This window comes from Salvelinus fontinalis, chromosome 6, assembly GCF_029448725.1.
Source record: "Salvelinus fontinalis isolate EN_2023a chromosome 6, ASM2944872v1, whole genome shotgun sequence".
In the NCBI taxonomy this organism is placed as follows: domain Eukaryota; kingdom Metazoa; phylum Chordata; class Actinopteri; order Salmoniformes; family Salmonidae; genus Salvelinus; species Salvelinus fontinalis.
The window spans coordinates 8531584-8559200 of record NC_074670.1 but is presented as its reverse complement, the minus strand read 5'-3'; the positions used below and the strand labels follow the sequence as shown (position 1 = coordinate 8559200).

Genomic DNA, 27617 nt, shown 5'->3' with positions numbered 1-27617 from the left:
CAAACCTGGTTAGTTCCAGTAGCATCGGGTCTCCCAGACCGACTAGGACCAAACCTGGTTAGTTCCAGCAGCATCGGGTCTCCCAGACCGACTAGGACCAAACCTGGTTAGTTCCAGCAGCATCGGGTCTCCCAGACCGACTAGGACCAAACCTGGTTAGTTCCAGCAGCATCGGGTCTCCCAGACCGACTAGGACCAAACCTGGTTAGTTCCAGCAGCATCGGGTCTCCCAGACCGACTAGGACCAAGCCTGGTTAGTTCCAGCAGCATCGGGTCTCCCAGACCGACTAGGACCAAGCCTGGTTAGTTCCAGCAGTGGGATGCAAGGCGGTTCTGCTGGCCATGCTGAAGGAAACCACCTCCAGCAGCATCGGGTCTCCCAGACCGACCAGAACCAAGCCAGCAGAGGGGTGCAGGGCGGTTCTGCCAGACCGACCAGAACCAAGCCAGCAGAGGGGTGCAGGGTGGTTCTGCCAGACCGACCAGAACCAAGCCAGCAGAGGGGTGCAGGGTGGTTCTGCCAGACCGACCAGAACCAAGCCAGCAGAGGGGTGCAGGATGGTTCTGCCAGACTGACCAGAACCAAGCCAGCAGAGGGGTGCAGGGCGGGTCTCCCAGACCGACCAGAACCAAGCCAGCAGAGGAGTGCAGGGTGGTTCTGCCAGACCGACCAGAACCAAGCCAGCAGAGGAGTGCAGGGTGGTTCTGCCAGACCGACCAGAACCAAGCCAGCAGAGGGGTGCAGGGCGGTTCTGCTGGCCATGCTGAAGGACACCACCCCCAGGATAACAAAGGGCAGTAACTACAGGGGACTGCTCAGCCAATCAGCCCTCAGCCAATCAGCCCTCAGCCAATCAGCCCTCAGCCAATCAGCCCTCAGCCAATTAGCCCTCAGCCAATCAGCCCTCAGCCAATCAGCCCTCAGCCAATCAGCCCTCTCAGTAACAGCTACAAGGGGACTGCGTTGTCCATTTCAGACACAGTGAGCTCAGCCAATCAGCTCAGCCAATCAGCCCTCAGCCAATCAGCCCTCTCAGTAACAGCTACAAGGGGACTGCGTTGTCCATTTCAGACACAGTGAGCTCAGTCAATCAGCCCTCAGCCAATCAGCCAATCAGCCCTCAGCCAATCAGCCCTCAGCCAATCAGCCCTCAGCCAATCAGCCCTCTCAGTAACAGCTACAACATACTGGAATACACTGCTCATAGACTTGACAAACTGAACTGATTACCGTGCACTTTGACCTTTTTAAATCCCGGCCCAAATCAAACCCGAAGCCTGTACACCTGAGTTACCTGTGTCTCCTCGTATGTCAGAGGACAGCTGACGACAGTGGTTTCTTTAACAGATTATTGTCGTCGTTAGAATCCTATTGTATTGGGATGTCGTGTGTTTTGTAGTGAGTATGTGTGTTTACCCTGACTTTCCCAGGACACATTTACATGGATGTTTCATGACTGTAATATTGATGATGTTTAATGTACACTGTCCCTGTCTAATTACTAAATACATTCCACGGTCCTCCAAGAGTTTCTGAATCTCTTCTTCTTCTACTTCAGTTTGCTCCTCCGTTCCTGCAGCTTGGTGGGGAAGCAAATGAGCAGCAGGGATCCCTTTCATAAAGGTGACGTGGCTGTTGGGGACCTGGGCTGTGTGTGTGTGTGTGTGTGTGTAGAGTTCAGCTCTTACCAGACGTATTTGACGTGACTGTTGGGGGCGAGGGCTGACTTCTGGTCTGCTGGGAGGTACAGCTGTTTGGGGAGCTGCCAGAGACCAGCCCCATGAAGGATACCTGCTCAGGACAACCACACACACACACACACACACACACACACACACACACACACACACACACACACACACACACAGAGTAGACCAAAGCAGAAAGGGTCAGTGTACAGTAGACTAGCCCCTACTCAGTCCCCAAGGCCCACAGGATGTGTGTGTGTGTGTTCCTGTGTGTGTGTGTTACTGTGTGTGTGTGTGTGTGTGTGTGTGTGTGTGTTCCTGTGTGTGTGTGTGTGTGTGTGTGTGTGTGTTACTGTGTGTGTGTGTATGTGTTTCTGTGTGTGTGTGTGTGTGTGTGTGTGTGTTCCTGTGTGTGTGTGTGTGTGTGTGTGTGTGTGTGTGTGTGTGTGTTACTGTGTGTGTGTATGTGTTACTGTGTGTGTGTATGTGTTACTGTGTGTGTGTGTGTGTGTGTGTGTGTGTGTGTGTGTGTGTGTGTGTGTGTGTGTGTGTGTGTGTGTGTGTGTGTGTGTGTGTGTGTGTTACTGTGTGTGTATATGTGTTACTGTGTGTGTGTGTGTGTGTGTATGTGTTACTGTGTGTGTGTGTGTGTGTGTGTTCCTGTGTGTGTGTATGTGTGTTCCTGTGTGTGTGTTCCTGTGTGTGTGTGTGTGTGTGTGTGTGTGTGTGTGTGTGTGTGTGTGTGTGTCTGTGTTCCTGTGTGTGTTTCTGTGTTCCTGTGTGTGTTTCTGTGTGTGTGTGTGTGTGTGTGTGTGTGTGTGTGTGTGTGTGTTCCTGTGTGTGTTTCTGTGTGTGTGTGTGTGTGTGTTCCTGTGTGTGTGTGTGTGTGTGTGTGTGTGTGTTCCTGTGTGTGTTTCTGTGTGTGTGTGTGTGTCTACATATGCAGCTTGTTGCCTCGTCTTCCTGTCAGCCGTGAAGTGACACGATGACGTCATGCATTTTAAAACAGGTCATAAAACATCCTACTGCTGATGATGTCACTGCTCTGGCACTCTGGAACCTACCCCCACCCCCCCCCCCCCCCCACCCTGTGTGTTGTAGATCCTACCCCCCCCTGGCTGTATGTGTTAGCATACTGCCAGGACCCCCCAGGACAGAACACTACAGTACTGTTGAGGGGGTAATCTGTGCTAGCTGGAGTGGGAGGCTCGTAAAGAAAAACAACAATTGCTTAACAGGGGACTTGTAGTTCAGTGTAAAAGCGTTGGAATCCTCCCATAAAGTTTAATGTGTAACGTTTTGACCAGAAGGTCTTCGTCAGGCCTGAGTGACAACACACCGGTTGTGTTGGAAGTGTGTCCACTACTGTCGAACAGTGGCGTGTTAACAAACGATCAGGACCGTCGTCGTAAATAAAGAATTTGTTCTGAGTTGACCTGCCAGTGGTAAAATAAAAATAAAAGCTCAAATGAAATGTTTAAATGAAACATAAACAGTGAAGTGTGTGAACCCACCGTATCCCGTCTGAGAGACCAGCTCTGCGGCGCCCCCTATAGGTTTGGTAAAGACCCCCACGATGCCTTTCCCCACCCCAGAGATGACCCCTTTGGCCTTGCTGCTTGCTGAACTCTGCATCTCTGAACCACGCTGGAAGTTCTGCATGGGTTGGTCCACGATGCCAGCGATCGCTCCTGGAGACAACATAGTATCATATATTACAACAGAGTATCATGTATTACAACATAGTATCATGTATTACAACAGAGTATCATGTATTACAACAGAGTATCATGTATTACAACAGAGTATCACGTATTACAACAGAGTATCATGTATTACAACAGAGTATCACGTATTACAACAGAGTATCATGTATTACAACAGAGTATCACGTATTACAACAGAGTATCATGTATTACAACATAGTATCATGTATTACAACAGAGTATCATAACAAAGTATCATGTATTACAACAGAGTATCATGTATTACAACAGAGTATCATGTATTACAACAGAGAATCATGTATGGCTGAGTGACTGGCTGAGTGACTGTCTGAGTGACCGGCTAACTGTCTGAGTGACTGGCTGACTGGCTGAGTGACTGGCTGACTGGCTGAGTGACTGGCTGACTGGCTGACTGGCTGAGTGACTGGCTGACTGTCTGGCTGACTGGCTGAGTGAATGGCTGACTGGCTGGCTAACTGACTGACTGGCTGACTGAGTGACTGACTGGCTGGCTGAGTGACTGACTGGCTGGCTGAGTGACTTGCTGACTGTCTGGCTAACTGACTGACTGGCTGACTGAGTGACTGACTGGCTGGCTGAGTGACTTGCTGACTGTCTGGCTAACTGACTGACTGGCTGACTGGCTGAGTGAATGGCTGACTGTCTGGCTAACTGACTGACTGGCTGACTGAGTGAGTGACTGACTGGCTGGCTGAGTGACTTGCTGACTGACTGACTGTCTGTCTATACTCTACCCACCCAGTAGGCTGATGCCCAGTCTAGACAGGCCCTGTCTGAGTCCGTCCCCCAGGCTCTCAGGTAGCTGTCTCCTCCACTCCTCCTGCCTGGTATAGTGCTCCTCATCCAGGGACAGCCGGTCCATGTTCCTGGCCAGGCTGGTCGCCAGGTTGGTGATGGACGTCAGCGTGCCTATAGGAAGAGACAGGAGAATTAACTGACTAACCTGTTCCCAGACCTGTTTAAAAATATACAGGATTTAAAGGCACAATCCTGAGTTTATATTTCAGACCAACAGATGCCTCGCTACTAGGTATGGTACCTTTAGAGATGTGGTATGGTGCCTTTAGAGATGTGGTATGGTACCATTAGAGATGTGGTATGGTACCTTTAGAGATGTGGTATGGTACCTTTAGAGATGTGGTATGGTACCTTTAGCGATGTGGTATGGTACCATTAGAGATGTGGTATGGTACCTTTAGAGATGTGGTATGGTACCTTTAGAGATGTGGTATGGTACCTTTAGAGATGTGGTATGGTACCATTAGAGATGTGGTATGGTACCATTAGAGATGTGGTATGGTACCTTTAGAGATGTGGTATGGTACCTTTAGAGATGTGGTATGGTACCATTAGAGATGTGGTATGGTACCTTTAGAGATGTGGTATGGTACCATTAGAGATGTGGTATGGTACCATTAGAGATGTGGTATGGTACCTTTAGAGATGTGGTATGGTTCCTTTAGAGATGTGTTAGAGATGTGGTGTGGTATGGTACCTTTAGATGTGGTATGGTACCATTAGAGATGTGGTATGGTACCATTAGAGATGTGGTATGGTACCTTTAGAGATGTGGTATGGTTCCTTTAGAGATGTGTTAGAGATGTGGTGTGGTATGGTACCTTTAGATGTGGTATGGTACCATTAGAGATGTGGTATGGTACCATTAGAGATGTGGTATGGTACCTTTAGAGATGTGGTATGGTACCATTAGAGATGTGGTATGGTACCTTTAGAGATGTGGTATGGTACCTTTAGAGATGTGGTATGGTACCTTTAGAGATGTGGTATGGTACCTTTAGAGATGTGGTATGGTACCTTTAGAGATGTGGTATGGTACCTTTAGAGATGTGGTATGGTACCTTTAGAGATGTGGTATGGTACCTTTAGAGATGTGGTATGGTACCATTAGAGATGTGGTATGGTACCTTTAGAGATGTGTTAGAGATGCGGTATGGTACCATTAGAGATGTGGTATGGTACCTTTAGAGATGTGGTATGGTACCATTAGAGATGTGGTATGGTACCTTTAGAGATGTGGTATGGTACCATTAGAGAGGTGGTATGGTACCTTTAGAGATGTGGTATGGTACCATTAGAGATGTGGTATAGTACCATTAGAGAGGTGGTATGGTACATTTACATTTTAGTCATTTAGCAGACGCTCTTATCCAGAGCTGTGGTATGGTGCCATTAGAGGTGTGGTATGGTACCATTAGAGAGGTGGTATGGTACCTTTAGAGAGGTGGTATGGTACCTTTAGAGATGTGGTATGGTACCATTAGAGATGTGGTATAGTACCATTAGAGATGTGGTATGGTACCTTTAGAGATGTGTTAGAGATATGGTATGGTACCTTTAGAGATGTGGTGCCTTTAGAGATGTGGTATGGTACCTTTAGAGATGTGTTATGGTTCCTTTAGAGATGTGGTATGGTACCATTAGAGATGTGGTATGGTGCCATTAGAGGTGTGTTAGAGATGTGGTATGGTACCATTAGAGAGGTGGTATGGTACCTTTAGAGATGTGGTATGGTACCTTTAGAGATGTGGTATGGTACCATTAGAGATGTGGTATGGTACCTTTAGAGATGTGGTATGGTACCTTTAGAGATGTGGTATGGTACCATTAGAGATGTGGTATGGTACCATTAGAGATGTGGTATGGTACCTTTAGAGATGTGGTATGGTTCCTTTAGAGATGTGTTAGAGATGTGGTGTGGTATGGTACCTTTAGATGTGGTATGGTACCATTAGAGATGTGGTATGGTACCATTAGAGATGTGGTATGGTACCATTAGAGATGTGGTATGGTACCTTTAGAGATGTGGTATGGTACCATTAGAGATGTGGTATGGTACCTTTAGAGATGTGGTATGGTACCATTAGAGATGTGGTATGGTGCCTTTAGAGATGTGGTATGGTACCATTAGAGATGTGGTATGGTACCTTTAGAGATGTGTTAGAGATGCGGTATGGTACCTTTAGAGATGTGGTATGGTACCTTTAGAGATGCGGTATGGTACCTTTAGAGAGGTGGTATGGTACCTTTAGAGATGTGGTATGGTACCTTTAGAGATGTGGTATGGTTCCTTTAGAGATGTGGTATGGTACCATTAGAGATGTGGTATAGTACCATTAGAGATGTGGTATAGTACCATTAGAGATGTGTTATGGTACCATTAGAGATGTGGTATGGTACCTTTAGATATGTGGTATGGTACCTTTAGAGATGTGGTATGGTACCATTAGAGATGTGGTATGGTACCATTAGAGATGTGGTATGGTACCATTAGAGAGGTGGTATGGTACCTTTAGAGATGTGGTATGGTACCTTTAGAGATGTGGTATGGTACCTTTAGAGATGTGGTATGGTACCATTAGAGATGTGGTATAGTACCATTAGAGATGTGGTATGGTACCTTTAGAGATGTGGTGCCTTTAGAGATGTGGTATGGTACCTTTAGAGATGTGGTATGGTACCTTTAGAGATGTGGTATGGTACCTTTAGAGATGTGGTATGGTACCTTTAGAGATGTGGTATAGTACCATTAGAGATGTGGTATGGTACCTTTAGAGATGTGGTGCCTTTAGAGATGTGGTATGGTACCTTTAGATATGTGTTATGGTACCTTTAGAGATGTGGTATGGTACCATTAGAGATGTGGTATGGTACCATTAGAGATGTGGTATGGTACCATTAGAGAGGTGGTATGGTACCTTTAGAGATGTGGTATGGTACCTTTAGAGATGTGGTATGGTACCTTTAGCGATGTGGTATGGTACCATTAGAGATGTGGTATGGTACCTTTAGAGATGTGGTATGGTACCTTTAGAGATGTGGTATGGTACCTTTAGAGATGTGGTATGGTACCATTAGAGATGTGGTATGGTACCATTAGAGATGTGGTATGGTACCTTTAGAGATGTGGTATGGTACCTTTAGAGATGTGGTATGGTACCATTAGAGATGTGGTATGGTACCATTAGAGATGTGGTATGGTACCATTAGAGATGTGGTATGGTACCTTTAGAGATGTGTTAGAGATGTGGTGTGGTATGGTACCTTTAGATGTGGTATGGTACCATTAGAGATGTGGTATGGTACCATTAGAGATGTGGTATGGTACCATTAGAGATGTGGTATGGTACCTTTAGAGATGTGGTATGGTTCCTTTAGAGATGTGTTAGAGATGTGGTGTGGTATGGTACCTTTAGATGTGGTATGGTACCATTAGAGATGTGGTATGGTACCATTAGAGATGTGGTATGGTACCTTTAGAGATGTGGTATGGTACCTTTAGAGATGTGGTATGGTACCATTAGAGATGTGGTATGGTACCATTAGAGATGTGGTATGGTACCATTAGAGATGTGGTATGGTACCTTTAGAGATGTGGTATGGTACCTTTAGAGATGTGGTATGGTACCTTTAGAGATGTGGTATGGTACCTTTAGAGATGTGGTATGGTACCTTTAGAGATGTGGTATGGTACCATTAGAGATGTGGTATGGTACCTTTAGAGATGTGGTATGGTACCTTTAGAGATGTGGTATGGTACCATTAGAGATGTGGTATGGTACCTTTAGAGATGTGTTAGAGATGCGGTATGGTACCATTAGAGATGTGGTATGGTACCTTTAGAGATGTGGTATGGTACCATTAGAGATGTGGTATGGTACCTTTAGAGATGTGGTATGGTACCATTAGAGAGGTGGTATGGTACCTTTAGAGATGTGGTATGGTACCATTAGAGATGTGGTATAGTACCATTAGAGAGGTGGTATGGTACATTTACATTTACATTTTAGTCATTTAGCAGACGCTCTTATCCAGAGCTGTGGTATGGTGCCATTAGAGGTGTGGTATGGTACCATTAGAGAGGTGGTATGGTACCTTTAGAGAGGTGGTATGGTACCTTTAGAGATGTGGTATGGTACCATTAGAGATGTGGTATAGTACCATTAGAGATGTGGTATGGTACCTTTAGAGATGTGTTAGAGATGTGGTATGGTGCCTTTAGAGATGTGGTATGGTACCTTTAGAGATGTGTTATGGTTCCTTTAGAGATGTGGTATGGTACCATTAGAGATGTGGTATGGTGCCATTAGAGGTGTGTTAGAGATGTGGTATGGTACCATTAGAGAGGTGGTATGGTACCTTTAGAGATGTGGTATGGTACCTTTAGAGATGTGGTATGGTACCATTAGAGATGTGGTATGGTACCATTAGAGATGTGGTATGGTACCTTTAGAGATGTGGTATGGTACCATTAGAGATGTGGTATGGTACCATTAGAGATGTGGTATGGTACCTTTAGAGATGTGGTATGGTTCCTTTAGAGATGTGTTAGAGATGTGGTGTGGTATGGTACCTTTAGATGTGGTATGGTACCATTAGAGATGTGGTATGGTACCATTAGAGATGTGGTATGGTACCTTTAGAGATGTGGTATGGTACCATTAGAGATGTGGTATGGTACCTTTAGAGATGTGGTATGGTACCTTTAGAGATGCGGTATGGTACCTTTAGAGAGGTGGTATGGTACCTTTAGAGATGTGGTATGGTACCTTTAGAGATGTGGTATGGTTCCTTTAGAGATGTGGTATGGTACCATTAGAGATGTGGTATAGAACCATTAGAGATGTGGTATAGTACCATTAGAGATGTGGTATGGTACCATTAGAGATGTGGTATGGTACCATTAGAGATGTGGTATGGTACCATTAGAGAGGTGGTATGGTACCTTTAGAGAGGTGGTATGGTACCTTTAGAGATGTGGTATGGTACCTTTAGAGATGTGGTATGGTACCATTAGAGATGTGGTATAGTACCATTAGAGATGTGGTATGGTACCTTTAGAGATGTGGTGCCTTTAGAGATGTGGTATGGTACCTTTAGAGATGTGGTATGGTACCTTTAGAGATGTGGTATGGTACCTTTAGAGATGTGGTATGGTACCATTAGAGATGTGGTATGGTACCTTTAGAGATGTGGTATAGTACCATTAGAGATGTGGTATGGTACCTTTAGAGATGTGGTGCCTTTAGAGATGTGGTATGGTACCTTTAGAGATGTGGTATGGTACCATTAGAGATGTGGTATGGTACCTTTAGAGATGTGGTACCTTTAGATATGTGTTATGGTACCTTTAGAGATGTGGTATGGTACCATTAGAGATGTGGTATGGTACCATTAGAGATGTGGTATGGTACCATTAGAGAGGTGGTATGGTACCTTTAGAGATGTGGTATGGTACCTTTAGAGATGTGGTATGGTACCTTTAGCGATGTGGTATGGTACCATTAGAGATGTGGTATGGTACCTTTAGAGATGTGGTATGGTACCTTTAGAGATGTGGTATGGTACCTTTAGAGATGTGGTATGGTACCATTAGAGATGTGGTATGGTACCATTAGAGATGTGGTATGGTACCTTTAGAGATGTGGTATGGTACCTTTAGAGATGTGGTATGGTACCATTAGAGATGTGGTATGGTACCATTAGAGATGTGGTATGGTACCATTAGAGATGTGGTGTGGTATGGTACCTTTAGATGTGGTATGGTACCATTAGAGATGTGGTATGGTACCATTAGAGATGTGTTATGGTACCATTAGAGATGTGGTATGGTACCTTTAGATATGTGGTATGGTACCTTTAGAGATGTGGTATGGTACCATTAGAGATGTGGTATGGTACCATTAGAGATGTGGTATGGTACCATTAGAGAGGTGGTATGGTACCTTTAGAGATGTGGTATGGTACCTTTAGAGATGTGGTATGGTACCTTTAGAGATGTGGTATGGTACCATTAGAGATGTGGTATAGTACCATTAGAGATGTGGTATGGTACCTTTAGAGATGTGGTGCCTTTAGAGATGTGGTATGGTACCTTTAGAGATGTGGTATGGTACCTTTAGAGATGTGGTATGGTACCATTAGAGATGTGGTATGGTACCTTTAGAGATGTGGTATAGTACCATTAGAGATGTGGTATGGTACCTTTAGAGATGTGGTGCCTTTAGAGATGTGGTATGGTACCTTTAGAGATGTGGTATGGTACCATTAGAGATGTGGTATGGTACCTTTAGAGATGTGGTATGGTTCCTTTAGAGATGTGGTATGGTACCATTAGAGATGTGGTATAGTACCATTAGAGATGTGGTATAGTACCATTAGAGATGTGGTATAGTACCATTAGAGATGTGTTATGGTACCATTAGAGATGTGGTATGGTACCTTTAGATATGTGGTATGGTACCTTTAGAGATGTGGTATGGTACCATTAGAGATGTGGTATGGTACCATTAGAGATGTGGTATGGTACCATTAGAGAGGTGGTATGGTACCTTTAGAGATGTGGTATGGTACCTTTAGAGATGTGGTATGGTACCTTTAGAGATGTGGTATGGTACCATTAGAGATGTGGTATAGTACCATTAGAGATGTGGTATGGTACCTTTAGAGATGTGGTGCCTTTAGAGATGTGGTATGGTACCTTTAGAGATGTGGTATGGTACCTTTAGAGATGTGGTATGGTACCTTTAGAGATGTGGTATGGTACCATTAGAGATGTGGTATGGTACCTTTAGAGATGTGGTATAGTACCATTAGAGATGTGGTATGGTACCTTTAGAGATGTGGTGCCTTTAGAGATGTGGTATGGTACCTTTAGATATGTGTTATGGTACCTTTAGAGATGTGGTATGGTACCATTAGAGATGTGGTATGGTACCATTAGAGATGTGGTATGGTACCATTAGAGAGGTGGTATGGTACCTTTAGAGATGTGGTATGGTACCTTTAGAGATGTGGTATGGTACCTTTAGCGATGTGGTATGGTACCATTAGAGATGTGGTATGGTACCTTTAGAGATGTGGTATGGTACCTTTAGAGATGTGGTATGGTACCTTTAGAGATGTGGTATGGTACCATTAGAGATGTGGTATGGTACCATTAGAGATGTGGTATGGTACCTTTAGAGATGTGGTATGGTACCTTTAGAGATGTGGTATGGTACCATTAGAGATGTGGTATGGTACCATTAGAGATGTGGTATGGTACCATTAGAGATGTGGTATGGTACCTTTAGAGATGTGTTAGAGATGTGGTGTGGTATGGTACCTTTAGATGTGGTATGGTACCATTAGAGATGTGGTATGGTACCATTAGAGATGTGGTATGGTACCATTAGAGATGTGGTATGGTACCTTTAGAGATGTGGTATGGTTCCTTTAGAGATGTGTTAGAGATGTGGTGTGGTATGGTACCTTTAGATGTGGTATGGTACCATTAGAGATGTGGTATGGTACCTTTAGAGATGTGGTATGGTACCATTAGAGATGTGGTATAGTACCATTAGAGAGGTGGTATGGTACATTTACATTTACATTTTAGTCATTTAGCAGACGCTCTTATCCAGAGGTGTGGTATGGTACCATTAGAGAGGTGGTATGGTACCTTTAGAGAGGTGGTATGGTACCTTTAGAGATGTGGTATGGTACCATTAGAGATGTGGTATAGTACCATTAGAGATGTGGTATGGTACCTTTAGAGATGTGTTAGAGATGTGGTATGGTACCTTTAGAGATGTGGTATCTTTAGAGATGTGGTATGGTACCTTTAGAGATGTGTTATGGTTCCTTTAGAGATGTGGTATGGTACCATTAGAGATGTGGTATGGTGCCATTAGAGGTGTGTTAGAGATGTGGTATGGTACCATTAGAGAGGTGGTATGGTACCTTTAGAGATGTGGTATGGTACCTTTAGAGATGTGGTATGGTACCATTAGAGATGTGGTATGGTACCTTTAGAGATGTGGTATGGTACCTTTAGAGATGTGGTATGGTACCATTAGAGATGTGGTATGGTACCTTTAGAGATGTGGTATGGTTCCTTTAGAGATGTGTTAGAGATGTGGTGTGGTATGGTACCTTTAGATGTGGTATGGTACCATTAGAGATGTGGTATGGTACCATTAGAGATGTGGTATGGTACCTTTAGAGATGTGGTATGGTACCATTAGAGATGTGGTATGGTACCTTTAGAGATGTGGTATGGTACCATTAGAGATGTGGTATGGTACCTTTAGAGATGCGGTATGGTACCTTTAGAGAGGTGGTATGGTACCTTTAGAGATGTGGTATGGTACCTTTAGAGATGTGGTATGGTTCCTTTAGAGATGTGGTATGGTACCATTAGAGATGTGGTATAGTACCATTAGAGATGTGGTATAGTACCATTAGAGATGTGTTATGGTACCATTAGAGATGTGGTATGGTACCTTTAGATATGTGGTATGGTACCTTTAGAGATGTGGTATGGTACCATTAGAGATGTGGTATGGTACCATTAGAGATGTGGTATGGTACCATTAGAGAGGTGGTATGGTACCTTTAGAGATGTGGTATGGTACCTTTAGAGATGTGGTATGGTACCATTAGAGATGTGGTATAGTACCATTAGAGATGTGGTATGGTACCTTTAGAGATGTGGTGCCTTTAGAGATGTGGTATGGTACCTTTAGAGATGTGGTATGGTACCTTTAGAGATGTGGTATGGTACCTTTAGAGATGTGGTATGGTACCATTAGAGATGTGGTATGGTACCTTTAGAGATGTGGTATGGTGCCTTTAGAGAGGTGGTATGGTACCTTTAGAGATGTGGTATGGTGCCTTTAGAGATGTGGTATGGTACCTTTAGAGATGTGGTATGGTGCCTTTAGAGATGTGGTATGGTACCATTAGAGATGTGGTATGGTACCTTTAGAGATGTGTTTGACGAATGAGGTTGTTCCTCGTGACACTCCGCTGACGAAGGCCCCGGGGCCCCGGGTTAAACCCTCATATGGCAGGCGGAAGAAGTCTGCTACTCCGTTACCGATGGACCTCACCAGACTGGCAGGACTTCCAAGGAGATCCAGAGACCCCACCACCCAGCCTGGAGAGAGAGAGAGTGAGAGAGGGGGAGAGAGGGAGGGAGGGAGGGAGAGAGAAAGAGAGAGAGAGGGAGGGAGGGGGAGGGGGGGAGAGAGGGAGGGAGGGAGAGAGAGGGAGAGAGGGTGAGGGAGGGAGAGAGGGGGAGAGAGAGAGGGAGGGAGAGAGGGAGGGAGAGAGGGAGAGAGAGGGTGAGAGAGGGAGGGAGAGGGGGAGGGAGAGAGAGGGAGGGAGAGGGGGAGGGAGGGAGGGGGAGGGAGAGGGGGAGGGAGCGAGGGAGGGAGAGAGAGGGGGAGGGAGGGGGAGGGAGAGAGAGAGAAACAGAGAGAGGGATCGAGCGAAAGATGGAGAGGGAGAGGGAGTGAGAGACGTCAGGACAGCCCACAGGCCCCTAGAGTAAGGTACCTGCTAACCCTGAGGACCGGCCGACGAGGGGAAGCTGTCACACGTCAAGAAACAATGTGACGTAACTTCACTAGTCTGACTGTGGCACCCCTACACACACACACACACACACACACACACACACTCCCTCCCACTCACCAGCTCTGAACAGCGCCCCGGCAGCGTAGTGCATGGTGAGTGCGTGAATCAGCTGTCTGGCTGTAGTACAGAGCGGTCCTCTGTCGAACAGGGAGAAAGACAGCGGGGTGTGGTCCGAGGCGATGTAGAGCTTCAGAGAGGCGTGGACGCTAACCAACACGTTGACCGGCTGAATGACCAGTCGCTGCAGTCTCAGAGGGTGCACCAGGGCTGGGATGGACTGAAGGACGGTCTCCGGGAGCAAGGGACCACCGTAGCTCTCTGAGAGGTTAGGGCCCGGGGAAGGGGCCAGGGCTGAGTCTGGGATGTAGGTGTGAAACAGAGTCTTGATGTAGTAGACGAAGGTGTCCTCTAGGTAGAGACGGGCTGGTTTGATGTGGAAGGTCAGCTGGTCCACACTGTAGTCCTCCCTGTAGGAAAGACAAGGCCCCAGTCAGGAACAGCTTTACCTCAACCAGCAGCAGGCTATTGAACAGAGGACCACAGGACCCAACATGGGACACATGACATGGCTGGACGGTGTCTCACAAGGGACAATGATGGAGAGATCTGCTCTGTCTGCTCACCTTCCCTTGTATTGTATTAATGATGCTGTATTAATGATGCTGTATTAAAGATGCTGTATTAATGATGCTGTACTGATGATGCTGTATTAATGATGCTGTATTAATGATGCTGTATTAATGATGCTGTATTAATGATGCTGTATTGATGCTGTATTAATGATGCTGTATTGATGATGATGTAATAATGATGCTGTATTAATGATGCTGTATTAATGATGATGTAATAATGATGCTGTATTAATGATGCTGTAATAATGATGATGTATTAATGATGCTGTATTAATGATGTATTAATGATGCTGTATTAATGATGCTGTATTAATGATGCTGTACTGATGATGCTGTATTAATGATGATGTATTAATGATGATGTATTAATGATGCTGTACTGATGATGCTGTATTAATGATGCTGTATTGATGATGCTGTATTGATGCTGTATTAATGATGCTGTATTGATGCTGTATTAATGATGCTGTATTGATGATGCTGTATTAATGATGCTGTATTAATGATGCTGTATTAATGATGCTGTATTAATGATGCTGTATTAATGATGCTGTACTGATGATGCTGTATTAATGATGCTGTATTGATGCTGTATTAATGATGCTGTATTGATGATGATGTAATAATGATGCTGTATTAATGATGCTGTATTAATGATGATGTAATAATGATGCTGTATTAATGATGCTGTAATAATGATGATGTATTAATGATGCTGTATTAATGATGTATTAATGATGCTGTATTAATGATGTATTAATGATGCTGTATTAATGATGCTGTATTAATGATGCTGTATTAATGATGATGTATTAATGATGCTGTATTAATGATGTATTAATGATGCTGTATTAATGATGCTGAATTAATGATGCTGTATTGATGTTGTATTAATGATGCTGTATTAATGATGCTGTATTAATGATGTATTAATGATGCTGTATTAATGATGCTGTATTAGTGATGCTGAATCAATGATGCTGTATTAATGATGCTGTATTAATGATGCTGTATTAATGATGCTGTAATAATGATGTTGTATTGATGATGCTGTATTAATGATGCTGTATTGATGCTGTAATAATGATGCTGTATTAATGATGCTGAATTAATGATGCTGTATTGATGCTGTAATAATGATGCTGTATTAATGATGCTGTATTAATGATGCTGTATTAATGATGCTGTATTAATGATGCTGTATTGATGCTGTAATAATGATGCTGTATTAATGATGCTGTATTAATGATGCTGTATTAATGATGCTGTATTAATGATGTTGTATCAATGATGTTGTAATAATGATGCTGTATTAATGATGCTGTATTATTGATGCTGTATTGATGATGCTGTATTAATGATGCTGTATTAATGATGCTGTATTAATGATGCTGTAATAATGATGCTGTATTAATGATGATGTATTAATGATGTTGTATTGATGCTGTATAAATGATGCTGTATTAATGATGCTGTATTAATGATGCTGTAATAATGATGCTGTATTAATGATGCTGTATTGATGCTGTAATAATGATGCTGTATTAATGATGTTGTATTAATGATGCTGAATCAATGATGCTGAATCAATGATGCTGAATTAATGATGCTGTATTAATGATGCTGAATCAATGATGCTGAATTAATGATGCTGTATTAATGATGCTGTATTGATGATGCTGTTTTAATGATGCTGAATTAATGATGCTGTATTGATGTTGTATTAATGATGCTGTATTATTGATGCTGTATAGTTGGTATGCTGATATTGGTATTACTTCCATGGCCAACACAGTGATGGTATTATACCTGTCCAGGGTGAGACCCAGCTGGAGGAAGCACGACGCCTTAAACTCCTCCAGGGCCTGTAGTGAGGTGGTGGGGTTGGCATCGCTGGTCCAGAGGGGAAGCTCCACACTCTGCTCCTGGCACAACAACACCGGGAAGTGGAAGCTGGCACGGTTATACAGCTGGTTGTCCACCTGGACGAGAACAGAGGAATATCTAGTTATTATAGATCTATATACTCTAGTTAGTGTAGCTCTATACTGTAGTTATCCACCTGGACGAGAACAGAGGAATATCTAGTTAATATAGATCTATATACTCTAGTTAGTGTAGCTCTATACTGTAGTTGTCCACCTGGACGAGAACAGAGGAATATCTAGTTAGTGTAGATCTATACTGTAGATATCCATCTGGACGAGAACAGAGGAATATCTAGTTAATATAGATATATATAGTGTAGATCTATACTGTAGTTATCCAGCTGGAAAAGAACAGAGGAATATCTAGTTAGTGTAGATCTATACTGTAGTTATCCACCTGGACGAGAACAGAGGAATATCTAGTTAGCGTAGATCTATACTGTAGTTATCCACCTGGACGAGAACAGAGGAATATCTAGTTAGTGTAGCTCTATACTGTAGTTATCCACCTGGACGAGAACAGAGGAATATCTAGTTAGTGTAGATCTATACTGTAGTTATCCACCTGGACGAGAACAGAGGAATATCTAGTTAGCGTAGATCTATACTGTAGTTATCCACCTGGACGAGAACAGAGGAATATCTAGTTAGTGTAGCTCTATACTGTAGTTATCCACCTGGACGAGAACAGAGGAATATCTAGTTAGTGTAGATCTATACTGTAGTTATCCACCTGGACGAGAACAGAGGAATATGTAGTTAATATAGATATATATAATCTGGTTAGTGGAGATCTATACTGTAGTTGTCCACCTGGACGAGAACAGAGGAAAATCTAGTTAATATAGATATATATAGTGTAGATCTATACTGTAGTTATCCACCTGGACGAGAACAGAGGAATATGTAGTTAATATAGATATATATAATCTGGTTAGTGGAGATCTATACTGTAGTTATCCAGCTGGACGAGAACAGAGGAATATCTAGTTAATATAGATATATATAGTGTAGATCTATACTGTAGTTATCCACCTGGACGAGAACAGAGGAATATGTAGTTAATATAGATATATATAATCTGGTTAGTGGAGATCTATACTGTAGTTGTCCACCTGGACGAGAACAGAGGAAAATCTAGTTAATATAGATCTATATACTCTAGTTAGTGTAGCTCTATACTGTAGTTGTCCACCTGGACGAGAACAGAGGAATATCTAGTTAGTGTAGATCTATACTGTAGATATCCATCTGGACGAGAACAGAGGAATATCTAGTTAATATAGATATATATAGTGTAGATCTATACTGTAGTTATCCAGCTGGAAAAGAACAGAGGAATATCTAGTTAGTGTAGATCTATACTGTAGTTATCCACCTGGACGAGAACAGAGGAATATCTAGTTAGCGTAGATCTATACTGTAGTTATCCACCTGGACGAGAACAGAGGAATATCTAGTTAGTGTAGCTCTATACTGTAGTTATCCACCTGGACGAGAACAGAGGAATATCTAGTTAGTGTAGATCTATACTGTAGTTATCCACCTGGACGAGAACAGAGGAATATCTAGTTAGCGTAGATCTATACTGTAGTTATCCACCTGGACGAGAACAGAGGAATATCTAGTTAGTGTAGCTCTATACTGTAGTTATCCACCTGGACGAGAACAGAGGAATATCTAGTTAGTGTAGATCTATACTGTAGTTATCCACCTGGACGAGAACAGAGGAATATGTAGTTAATATAGATATATATAATCTGGTTAGTGGAGATCTATACTGTAGTTGTCCACCTGGACGAGAACAGAGGAAAATCTAGTTAATATAGATATATATAGTGTAGATCTATACTGTAGTTATCCACCTGGACGAGAACAGAGGAATATCTAGTTAATATAGATATATATAGTGTAGATCTATACTGTAGTTATCCACCTGGACGAGAACAGAGGAATATGTAGTTAATATAGATATATATAATCTGGTTAGTGGAGATCTATACTGTAGTTGTCCACCTGGACGAGAACAGAGGAAAATCTAGTTAATATAGATATATATAGTGTAGATCGATACTGTAGTTATCCAGCTGGACGAGAACAGAGGAATATCTAGTTAATATAGATATATATAGTGTAGATATATACTGCAGTTATCCATCTGGAAGAGAACAGAGGAATATCTAGTTAATATAGATATATATATAGTGTAGATCTATACTGTAGTTATCCAGCTGGAAGAGAACAGAGGAATATCTAGTTAATATAGATATATATAGTGTAGATCTATACTGTAGTTATCCAGCTGGAAGAGAACAGAGGAATATCTAGTTAGTGTAGATCTATACTGTAGTTATCCAGCTGGAAGAGAACAGAGGAATATCTAGTTAATATAGATATATATATAGTGTAGATCTATACTGTAGTTATCCACCTGGACGAGAACAGGGGAATATCTAGTTAATATAGATATATATAGTGTAGATCTATACTGTAGTTATCCAGCTGGAAGAGTACAGAGGAATATCTAGTTAATATAGATATATATAGTGTAGATCTATACTGTAGTTATCCAGCTGGAAGAGAACAGAGGAATATCTAGTTAATATAGATATATATAGTGTAGATCTATACTGTAGTTATCCAGCTGGAAGAGAACAGAGGAAGATATTTAGATGGCGGAATCAGGAAATGTACCTTTTCTAAGTTTTCTATTTTACAGAAGATGTTTTGCATTGTTTCACAGTCGATGAAGAAAGAAAAGCCTTCATGTTGCTCCTGTGCTTTATTTCTTCATGCAGACACAATGTTTTGGCTGAAACAGCCTGTGCCAGGTGACCTATAAATAGCCTTCGTCAGGTGACCTATAAACAGCCTTCGTCAGGTGACCTATAAACAGCCTTCGTCAGGTGACCTATAAACAGCCTTCGTCAGGTGACCTATAAACAGCCTTCGTCGGGTGACCTATAAACAGCCTTCGTCAGGTGACCTATAAACAGCCTTCGTCAGGTGACCTATAAACAGCCTTCGTCAGGTGACCTATAAACAGCCTTTGTCAGGTGACCTATAAACAGCCTTCGTCAGGTGACCTATAAACAGCCTTCGTCAGGTGACCTATAAACAGCCTTCGTCAGGTGACCTATAAATAGCCTTCGTCAGGTGACCTATAAGTAGCCTTCGTCAGGTGACCTATAAATAGCCTTCGTCAGGTGACCTATAAACAGCCTTCGTCAGGTGACCTACAAATAGCAATCGTCAGGTGACCTATAAAAGTCAACCCACCTGCAGGCTGGCACAGTGGACTTCCACCAGACAGGCCTCTCCCATCCCGGCGGTGACCAGCCTCCTGCCTCCTTCACCCAGCCCCGTGCCAGAGTCACCCAGCCGTGCAGGACACAGGTTCAGTAGCAGTTTGGACAGAGTCAGCCTCAAGAGCTCCACGGAACCCGAACGACTGGTGATGTCATCACTCAGCGACACACTGGCCTCGCTCAGCAACACCCTGAACGCCAGCTTCCGATTGGACGTCCTGAGAGACAGATATCAATCAGTTATGTTGATCCTTTAAAAAATGTTTTATTGTTGATAAAACAAAGGGCTGGCTGGGGTTTACACAGAACGGTGGTTACAGCGCCCCCCAGTGGTGAAAGAGAATATGTCCTGCATCCTTTGTCAGGGTCAACTATGACCTGCTAATGTTGTTGATGCAGGTTATAATTAACTGCTCATCATTACCAATTATAGATTACATTAAAACAAAGCAAAAATTATATACTTTATTATGATACAAATATAGTGTCTTGTTTGTCTCTCCTGTAGTCGGGTTAGAGGTTAAAGGTTAGGTGTTAAGGGTTAGGGATTAGAGGTTAGGGGTTATATGTTTGGGGTTAGAGGTTAGGGGATGTAAGGACTGGTACCTGTTGTGCAGGCTCATGACAGAGTATACGCTGGGTTAGAGGTTAGAGGTTAGGGGTTATGGGTTAGAGGTTAGGGGATAGAGCTTAGGGATTAGAGGTTAGATATTAGAGTTTAGGGGTTAAAGCATAGGGATTAGAGGTTAGATATTAGAGTTTAGGGGTTAGAGAATAGGGATTAGAGGTTAGATATTAGAGTTTAGGGGTTAGAGAATAGGGATTAGAGGTTAGATATTAGAGTTTAGGGGTTAGAGAATAGGGATTAGAGCTTAGATATTAGAGTTTAGGGGTTAGAGAATAGGGATTAGAGGTTAGATATTAGAGTTTAGGGGTTAGAAAATAGGGATTAGAGGTTAGGGGGATGTAAGGACTGGTACCTGTTGTGCAGGCTCATGACAGAGTTCACGCTGGGTTAGAGGTTAGGGGTTAGAGGTTAGGGGTTAGAGGTTAGGGGATGTAAGGACTGGTACCTGTTGTGCAGGCTCATGACAGAGTCCACGCTGCCCTCTGGTGCCAGGGTTAGGATGACTGTGCCACCCTGATGGACTACGTCTATGTAGAGACAGCCAAACCCTGGTAGGAAAACCACCTGAAACACAACACACCTTTACTCAGGACATTTACTCAGACCCAGAATGACCTGCTGAAGTGCTGCTGCCAACAAGAGACAATATATACAGACAGAATACAGAATATAGTCATTTACACATCAACTACATGCAGTACAGACCATATGGCTACAGTAAACACAGACGACAGGAGAGTTAGACCTCTCTATAGTAAACACAGATGATAGGAGAGTTAGACCTCTCTATAGTAAACACAGATGATAGGAGAGTTAGACCTCTCTACAGTAAACACAGATGATAGGAGAGTTAGACCTCTCTACTGTAAACACAGATGATAGGAGAGTTAGACCTCTCTACTGTAAACACAGATGATAGGAGAGTTAGACCTCTCTATTGTAAACACAGATGATAGGAGAGTTAGACCTCTCTACAGTAAACACAGATGATAGGAGAGTTACACCTCTCTACTGTAAACACAGACGATAGGAGAGTTAGAGCTCTCTACTGTAAACACAGATGATAGGAGAGTTAGACCTCTCTACAGTAAACACAGATGATAGGAGAGTTAGACCTCTCTACAGTAAACACAGAGGATAGGAGAGTTAGACCTCTCTACAGTAAACACAGATGATAGGAGAGTTAGACCTCTCTACAGTAAACACAGATGATAGGAGAGTTAGACCTCTCTACTGTAAACACAGATGATAGGAGAGTTAGACCTCTCTACAGTAAACACAGATGATAGGAGAGTTAGACCTCTCTACAGTAAACACAGATGATAGGAGAGTTAGACCTCTCTATAGTAAACACAGATGATAGGAGAGTTAGACCTCTCTACTGTAAACACAGACGACAGGAGAGCTAGACTCTCTACTGTAAACACAGATGATAGGAGAGTTAGACCTCTCTACTGTAAACACAGATGATAGGAGAGTTAGACCTCTCTACTGTAAACACAGATGATAGGAGAGTTAGACCTCTCTACTGTAAACACAGATGATAGGAGAGTTAGACCTCTCTACTGTAAACACAGATGATAGGAGAGTTAGACCGTTCTACAGTAAACACAGATGATAGGAGAGTTAGACCTCTCTACAGTAAACACATGATAGGAGAGTTAGACCTCTCTACAGTAAACACATGATAGGAGAGTTAGACCTCTCTACTGTAAACACAGATGATAGGAGAGTTAGACCTCTCTACAGTAAACACAGATGATAGGAGAGTTAGACCTCTCTACAGTAAACACAGATGATAGGAGAGTTAGACCTCTCTACTGTAAACACAGACGACAGGAGAGTTAGACCTCTCTACTGTAAACACAGATGATAGGAGAGTTAGACCTCTCTACTGTAAACACAGACGATAGGAGGGTTAGACCTCTCTACTGTAAATAAACCCTAACCTTGACTTTGCCTGGGGTCGTCCTGCCACCCCTCTGTAACCTGACACAGACGACCTCTCTGACCCTACTGCCCGCCCGCCAGACACCACCCAAAACACACACTCCTGGTAGACACCACCCCAAGCACACACCAGGGTCACCCAGAGTTGGTATGTGTTGAACTCTGGATTGATTTACAGTCTAAATTTACATTAGGAGCACTAAGCGTAAAGTTGTGACCCCTATTGGTTAAGGATTGGGGGGAGGGTGACCCCTATTGGTTAAGGATTGGGGGGAGGGTGACCCCTATTGGTTAAGGATTGGGGGGGAGGGTGACCCCTATTGGTTAAGGATTGGGGGGGAGGGTGACCCCTATTGGTTAAGGATTGGGGGGAGGGTGACCCCTATTGGTTAAGGATTGGGGGGAGGGTGACCCCTATTGGTTAAGGATTGGGGGGGAGGGTGACCCCTATTGGTTAAGGATTGGGGGGAGGGTGACCCCTATTGGTTAAGGATTGGGGGGAGGGTGACCACTATTGGTTAAGGATTGGGGGGAGGGTGACCCCTATTGGTTAAGGATTGGGGGGAGGGTGACCCCTATTGGTTAAGGATTGGGGGGGAGAGTGACCCCTATTGGTTAAGGATTGGGGGGAGGGTGACCCCTATTGGTTAAGGATTGGGGGGAGGGTGACCCCTATTGGTTGAGGATTGGGGGGAGGGTGAACCCTATTGGTTAAGGATTGGGGGGAGGGTGACCCCTATTGGTTAAGGATTGGGGGGAGGGTGACCCCTATTGGTTAAGGATTGGGGGGAGGGTGACCCCTATTGGTTAAGGATTGGGGGGAGGGTGACCCCTATTGGTTAAGGATTGGGGGGGAGGGTGACCCCTATTGGTTAAGGATTGGGGGGAGGGTGACCCCTATTGGTTAAGGATTGGGGGAAGGGTGACCCCTATTGGTTAAGGATTGGGGGGAGGGTGACCCCTATTGGTTAAGGATTGGGGGGAGGGTGACCCCTATTGGTTAAGGATTGGGGGGAGGGTGACCCCTATTGGTTAAGGATTGGGGGGAGGGTGACCCCTATTGGTTAAGGATTGGGGGGAGGGTGACCCCTATTGGTTAAGGATTGGGGGGAGGGTGACCCCTATTGGTTAAGGATTGGGGGGAGGGTGACCCCTATTGGTTAAGGATTGGGGGGAGAGTGACCCCTATTGGTTAAGGATTGGGGGAAGGGTGACCCCTATTGGTTAAGGATTGGGGGGAGGGTGACCCCTATTGGTTAAAGATTGGGGGAAGGGTGACCCCTATTGGTTAAAGATTGGGGGGAGGGTGACCCCTATTGGTTAAGGATTGGGGGGAGGGTGACCCCTATTGGTTAAGGATTGGGGGGAGGGTGACCCCTATTGGTTAAGGATTGGGGGGAGGGTGGCCCCTATTCATGTTTTGTCTATGGGTGGTGGTACAGGGGATAATGTTGGGTCTATGGGTGGTGGTACAGGGGATAATGTTGGGTCTATGGGTGGTACGCGGGATAATGTTGGGTCTATGGGTGGTGGTAGGGGATAATGTTGGGTCTATGGGTGGTGGTACGGGGGATAATGTTGTGTCTATGGGTGGTACGCGGGATAATGTTGGGTCTATGGGTGGTGGTAGGGGGATAATGTTGGGTCTATGGGTGGTGGTAGGGGATAAAGTTGGGTCTATGGGTGGTGGTACGGGGGATAATGTTGGGTCTATGGGTGGTACGCGGGATAATGTTGGGTCTATGGGTGGTGGTACGGGGGATAATGTTGGGTCTATGGGTGGTGGTACGGGGGATAATGTTGGGTCTATGGGCGGTACGGGGGATAATGTTGGGTCTTTGGGTGGTGGTAGGGAATAATGTTGGGTTTATGGGTGGTGATAGGGGATAATGTTGGGTCTATGGGTGGTGGTAGGGGATAATGTTGGGTCTATGGGTGGTGGTAGGGGGGATAATGGTGTGTCTATGGGTGGTGGTAGGGGATAATGTTGGGTCAATGGGTGGTGGTACGGGGGATATTGTTGGGTCTATGGGTGGTGGTACGGGGGATAATGTTGAGTCTATGGGTGGTGGTACGGGGGATAATGTTGGGTCTATGGGTGGTGGTAGGGGATAATGTTGGGTCTATGGGTGGTGGTACGGGGGATAATGTTGGGTCTATGGGTGGTACGCGGGATAATGTTGGGTCTATGGGTGGTGGTAGGGGGATAATGTTGGGTCTATGGGTGGTGGTAGGGGATACTGTTGGGTCTATGGGTGGTACGGGGATAATGTTGGGTCTATGGGTGGTGATAGGGGATAATGTTGGGTCTATGGGTCGTGGTAGGGGGGATAATGGTGTGTCTATGGGTGGTACGGGGGATAATGTTGGGTTTATGGGTGGTGGTAGGGGGTAATGTTGTGTCTATGGGTGGTACGGGGGATAATGGTGTGTCTATGGGTGGTACGGGGGATAATGTTGTGTCTATGGGTGGTGGTAGGGGATAATGTTGGGTCTATGGGTGGTGGTAGGGGATAATGTTGGGTCTATGGGTGGTACGGGGGATAATGTTGGGTCTATGGGTGGTGGTACGGGGATAATGTTGAGTCTATGGGTGGTGGTACGGGGGATAATGGTGTGTCTATGGGTGGTGGTAGGGGATAATGTTGGGTCAATGGGTGGTGGTACGGGGGATAATGTTGGGTCAATGGGTGGTGGTACGGGGGACAATGTTGAGTCTATGGGTGGTGGTACAGGGGATAATGTTGGGTCTATGGGTGGTGGTAGGGGATAATGTTGGGTCTATGGGTGGTGGTACGGGGGATAATGTTGGGTCTATGGGTGGTACGCGGGATAATGTTGGGTCTATGGGTGGTGGTAGGGGGATAATGTTGGGTCTATGGGTGGTGGTAGGGGATACTGTTGGGTCTATGGGTGGTACGGGGGATAATGTTGGGTCTATGGGTGGTGGTAGGGGATAATGTTGGGTCTATGGGTCGTGGTAGGGGGGATAATGGTGTGTCTATGGGTGGTACGGGGGATAATGCTGGGTTTATGGGTGGTGGTAGGGGGTAATGTTGTGTCTATGGGTGGTACGGGGGATAATGTTGTGTCTATGGGTGGTGGTAGGGTATAATGTTGTGTCTATGGGTGGTAGGGGATAATGTTGGGTCTATGGGTGGTGGTAGGGGATAATGTTGGGTCTATGGGTGGTACGGGGGATAATGTTGGGTCTATGGGTGGTGGTGCGGGGATAATGTTGGGTTTATGGGTGGTGATAGGGGATAATGTTGGGTCTATGGGTGGTAGGGGATAATGTTGGGTCTATGGGTGGTGGTAGGAGATAATGTTGGGTCATGGGTGGTGGTAGGGGATAATGTTGGGTCTATGGGTGGTAGTAGGGGATAATGTTGTGTCTATGGGTGGGGGAAGGGAATAATGTTGTGTGGCTCTTGCAATGCCAGTATAGTGGGTCTGATTCTTAGGACCAGCCATACATAAAACAATGTCTGCAAGCATGTCCAGCCTAAATGGCAGATATCAGAGGGTAGTATTAGTTGTTGACCTGTTAAATGGCAGATATCAACACAGCGGGTAGTATTAGTTGTTGACCTGTTAAATGGCAGATATCAGTGGGTAGTATTAGTTGTTGACCTGTTAAATGGCAGATATCAGCGGGTAGTATTAGTTGTTGACCTGTTAAATGGCAGATATCAGAGGGTAGTATTAGTTGTTGACCTGTTAAATGGCAGATATCAGAGGGTAGTATTAGTTGTTGACCTGTTAAATGGCAGATATCAACACAACGGGTAGTATTAGTTGTTGACCTGTTAAATGGCAGATATCAGAGGGTAGTATTAGTTGTTGACCTGTTAAATGGCAGATATCAACACAGCGGGTAGTATTAGTTGTTGACCTGTTAAATGGCAGATATCAGAGGGTAGTATTAGTTGTTGACCTGTTAAATGGCAGATATCAGAGGGTAGTATTAGTTGTTGACCTGGTTAAATGGCAGATATCAGAGGGTAGTATTAGTTGTTGACCTGTTAAATGGCAGATATCAACACAGCGGGTAGTATTAGTTGTTGACCTGTTAAATGGCAGATATCAACACAGAGGGTAGTATTAGTTGTTGACCTGTTAAATGGCAGATATCAGCGGGTAGTATTAGTTGTTGACCTGTTAAATGGCAGATATCAGTGGGTAGTATTAGTTGTTGACCTGTTAAATGGCAGATATCAGTGGGTAGTATTAGTTGTTGACCTGTTAAATGGCAGATATCAGTGGGTAGTATTAGTTGTTGACCTGTTAAATGGCAGATATCAACACAGCGGGTAGTATTAGTTGTTGACCTGGTTAAATGGCAGATATCAGCGGGTAGTATTAGTTGTTGACCTGTTAAATGGCAGATATCAGTGGGTAGTATTAGTTGTTGACCTGTTAAATGGCAGATATCAGAGGGTAGTATTAGTTGTTGACCTGTTAAATGGCAGATATCAGAGGGTAGTATTAGTTGTTGACCTGTTAAATGGCAGATATCAGTGGGTAGTATTAGTTGTTGACCTGTTAAATGGCAGATATCAGTGGGTAGTATTAGTTGTTGACCTGTTAAATGGCAGATATCAGTGGGTAGTATTAGTTGTTGACCTGTTAAATGGCAGATATCAGTGGGTAGTATTAGTTGTTGACCTGTTAAATGGCAGATATCAGCGGGTAGTATTAGTTGTTGACCTGTTAAATGGCAGATATCAGAGGGTAGTATTAGTTGTTGACCTGTTAAATGGCAGATATCAGCGGGTAGTATTAGTTGTTGACCTGTTAAATGGCAGATATCAGCGGGTAGTATTAGTTGTTGACCTGTTAAATGGCAGATATCAGCGGGTAGTATTAGTTGTTGACCTGTTAAATGGCAGATATCAGTGGGTAGTATTAGTTGTTGACCTGTTAAATGGCAGATATCAGAGGGTAGTATTAGTTGTTGACCTGTTAAATGGCAGATATCAGCGGGTAGTATTAGTTGTTGACCTGTTAAATGGCAGATATCAACACAGCGGGTAGTATTAGTTGTTGACCTGTTAAATGGCAGATATCAGTGGGTAGTATTAGTTGTTGACCTGTTAAATGGCAGATATCAGTGGGTAGTATTAGTTGTTGACCTGTTAAATGGCAGATATCAGAGGGTAGTATTAGTTGTTGACCTGTTAAATGGCAGATATCAGAGGGTAGTATTAGTTGTTGACCTGTTAAATGGCAGATATCAGTGGGTAGTATTAGTTGTTGACCTGTTAAATGGCAGATATCAGTGGGTAGTATTAGTTGTTGACCTGTTAAAT

General features: G+C 44.0%; 1 protein-coding gene across 3 annotated transcripts in view; it reads right to left on the bottom strand.

Moving 5' to 3' along the window:
* LOC129856931 (intermembrane lipid transfer protein VPS13B-like) overlaps positions 1–27617 on the bottom strand; it is a 47004-nt gene that overhangs the window by 5582 nt on the left and 13805 nt on the right. For all 3 annotated transcript variants that reach the window (XM_055924714.1, XM_055924715.1, XM_055924713.1), the window contains exons 5-12: positions 20801–20919; positions 19699–19945; positions 16301–16473; positions 13917–14326; positions 13201–13377; positions 4176–4346; positions 3204–3380; positions 1690–1792 (exon numbers count right to left, since the gene is read on the bottom strand). In XM_055924714.1, the coding sequence (XP_055780689.1) occupies positions 1690–1792; positions 3204–3380; positions 4176–4346; positions 13201–13377; positions 13917–14326; positions 16301–16473; positions 19699–19945; positions 20801–20919 (1577 nt within the window). The remainder of the gene's footprint in view (positions 1–1689; positions 1793–3203; positions 3381–4175; positions 4347–13200; positions 13378–13916; positions 14327–16300; positions 16474–19698; positions 19946–20800; positions 20920–27617) is intronic.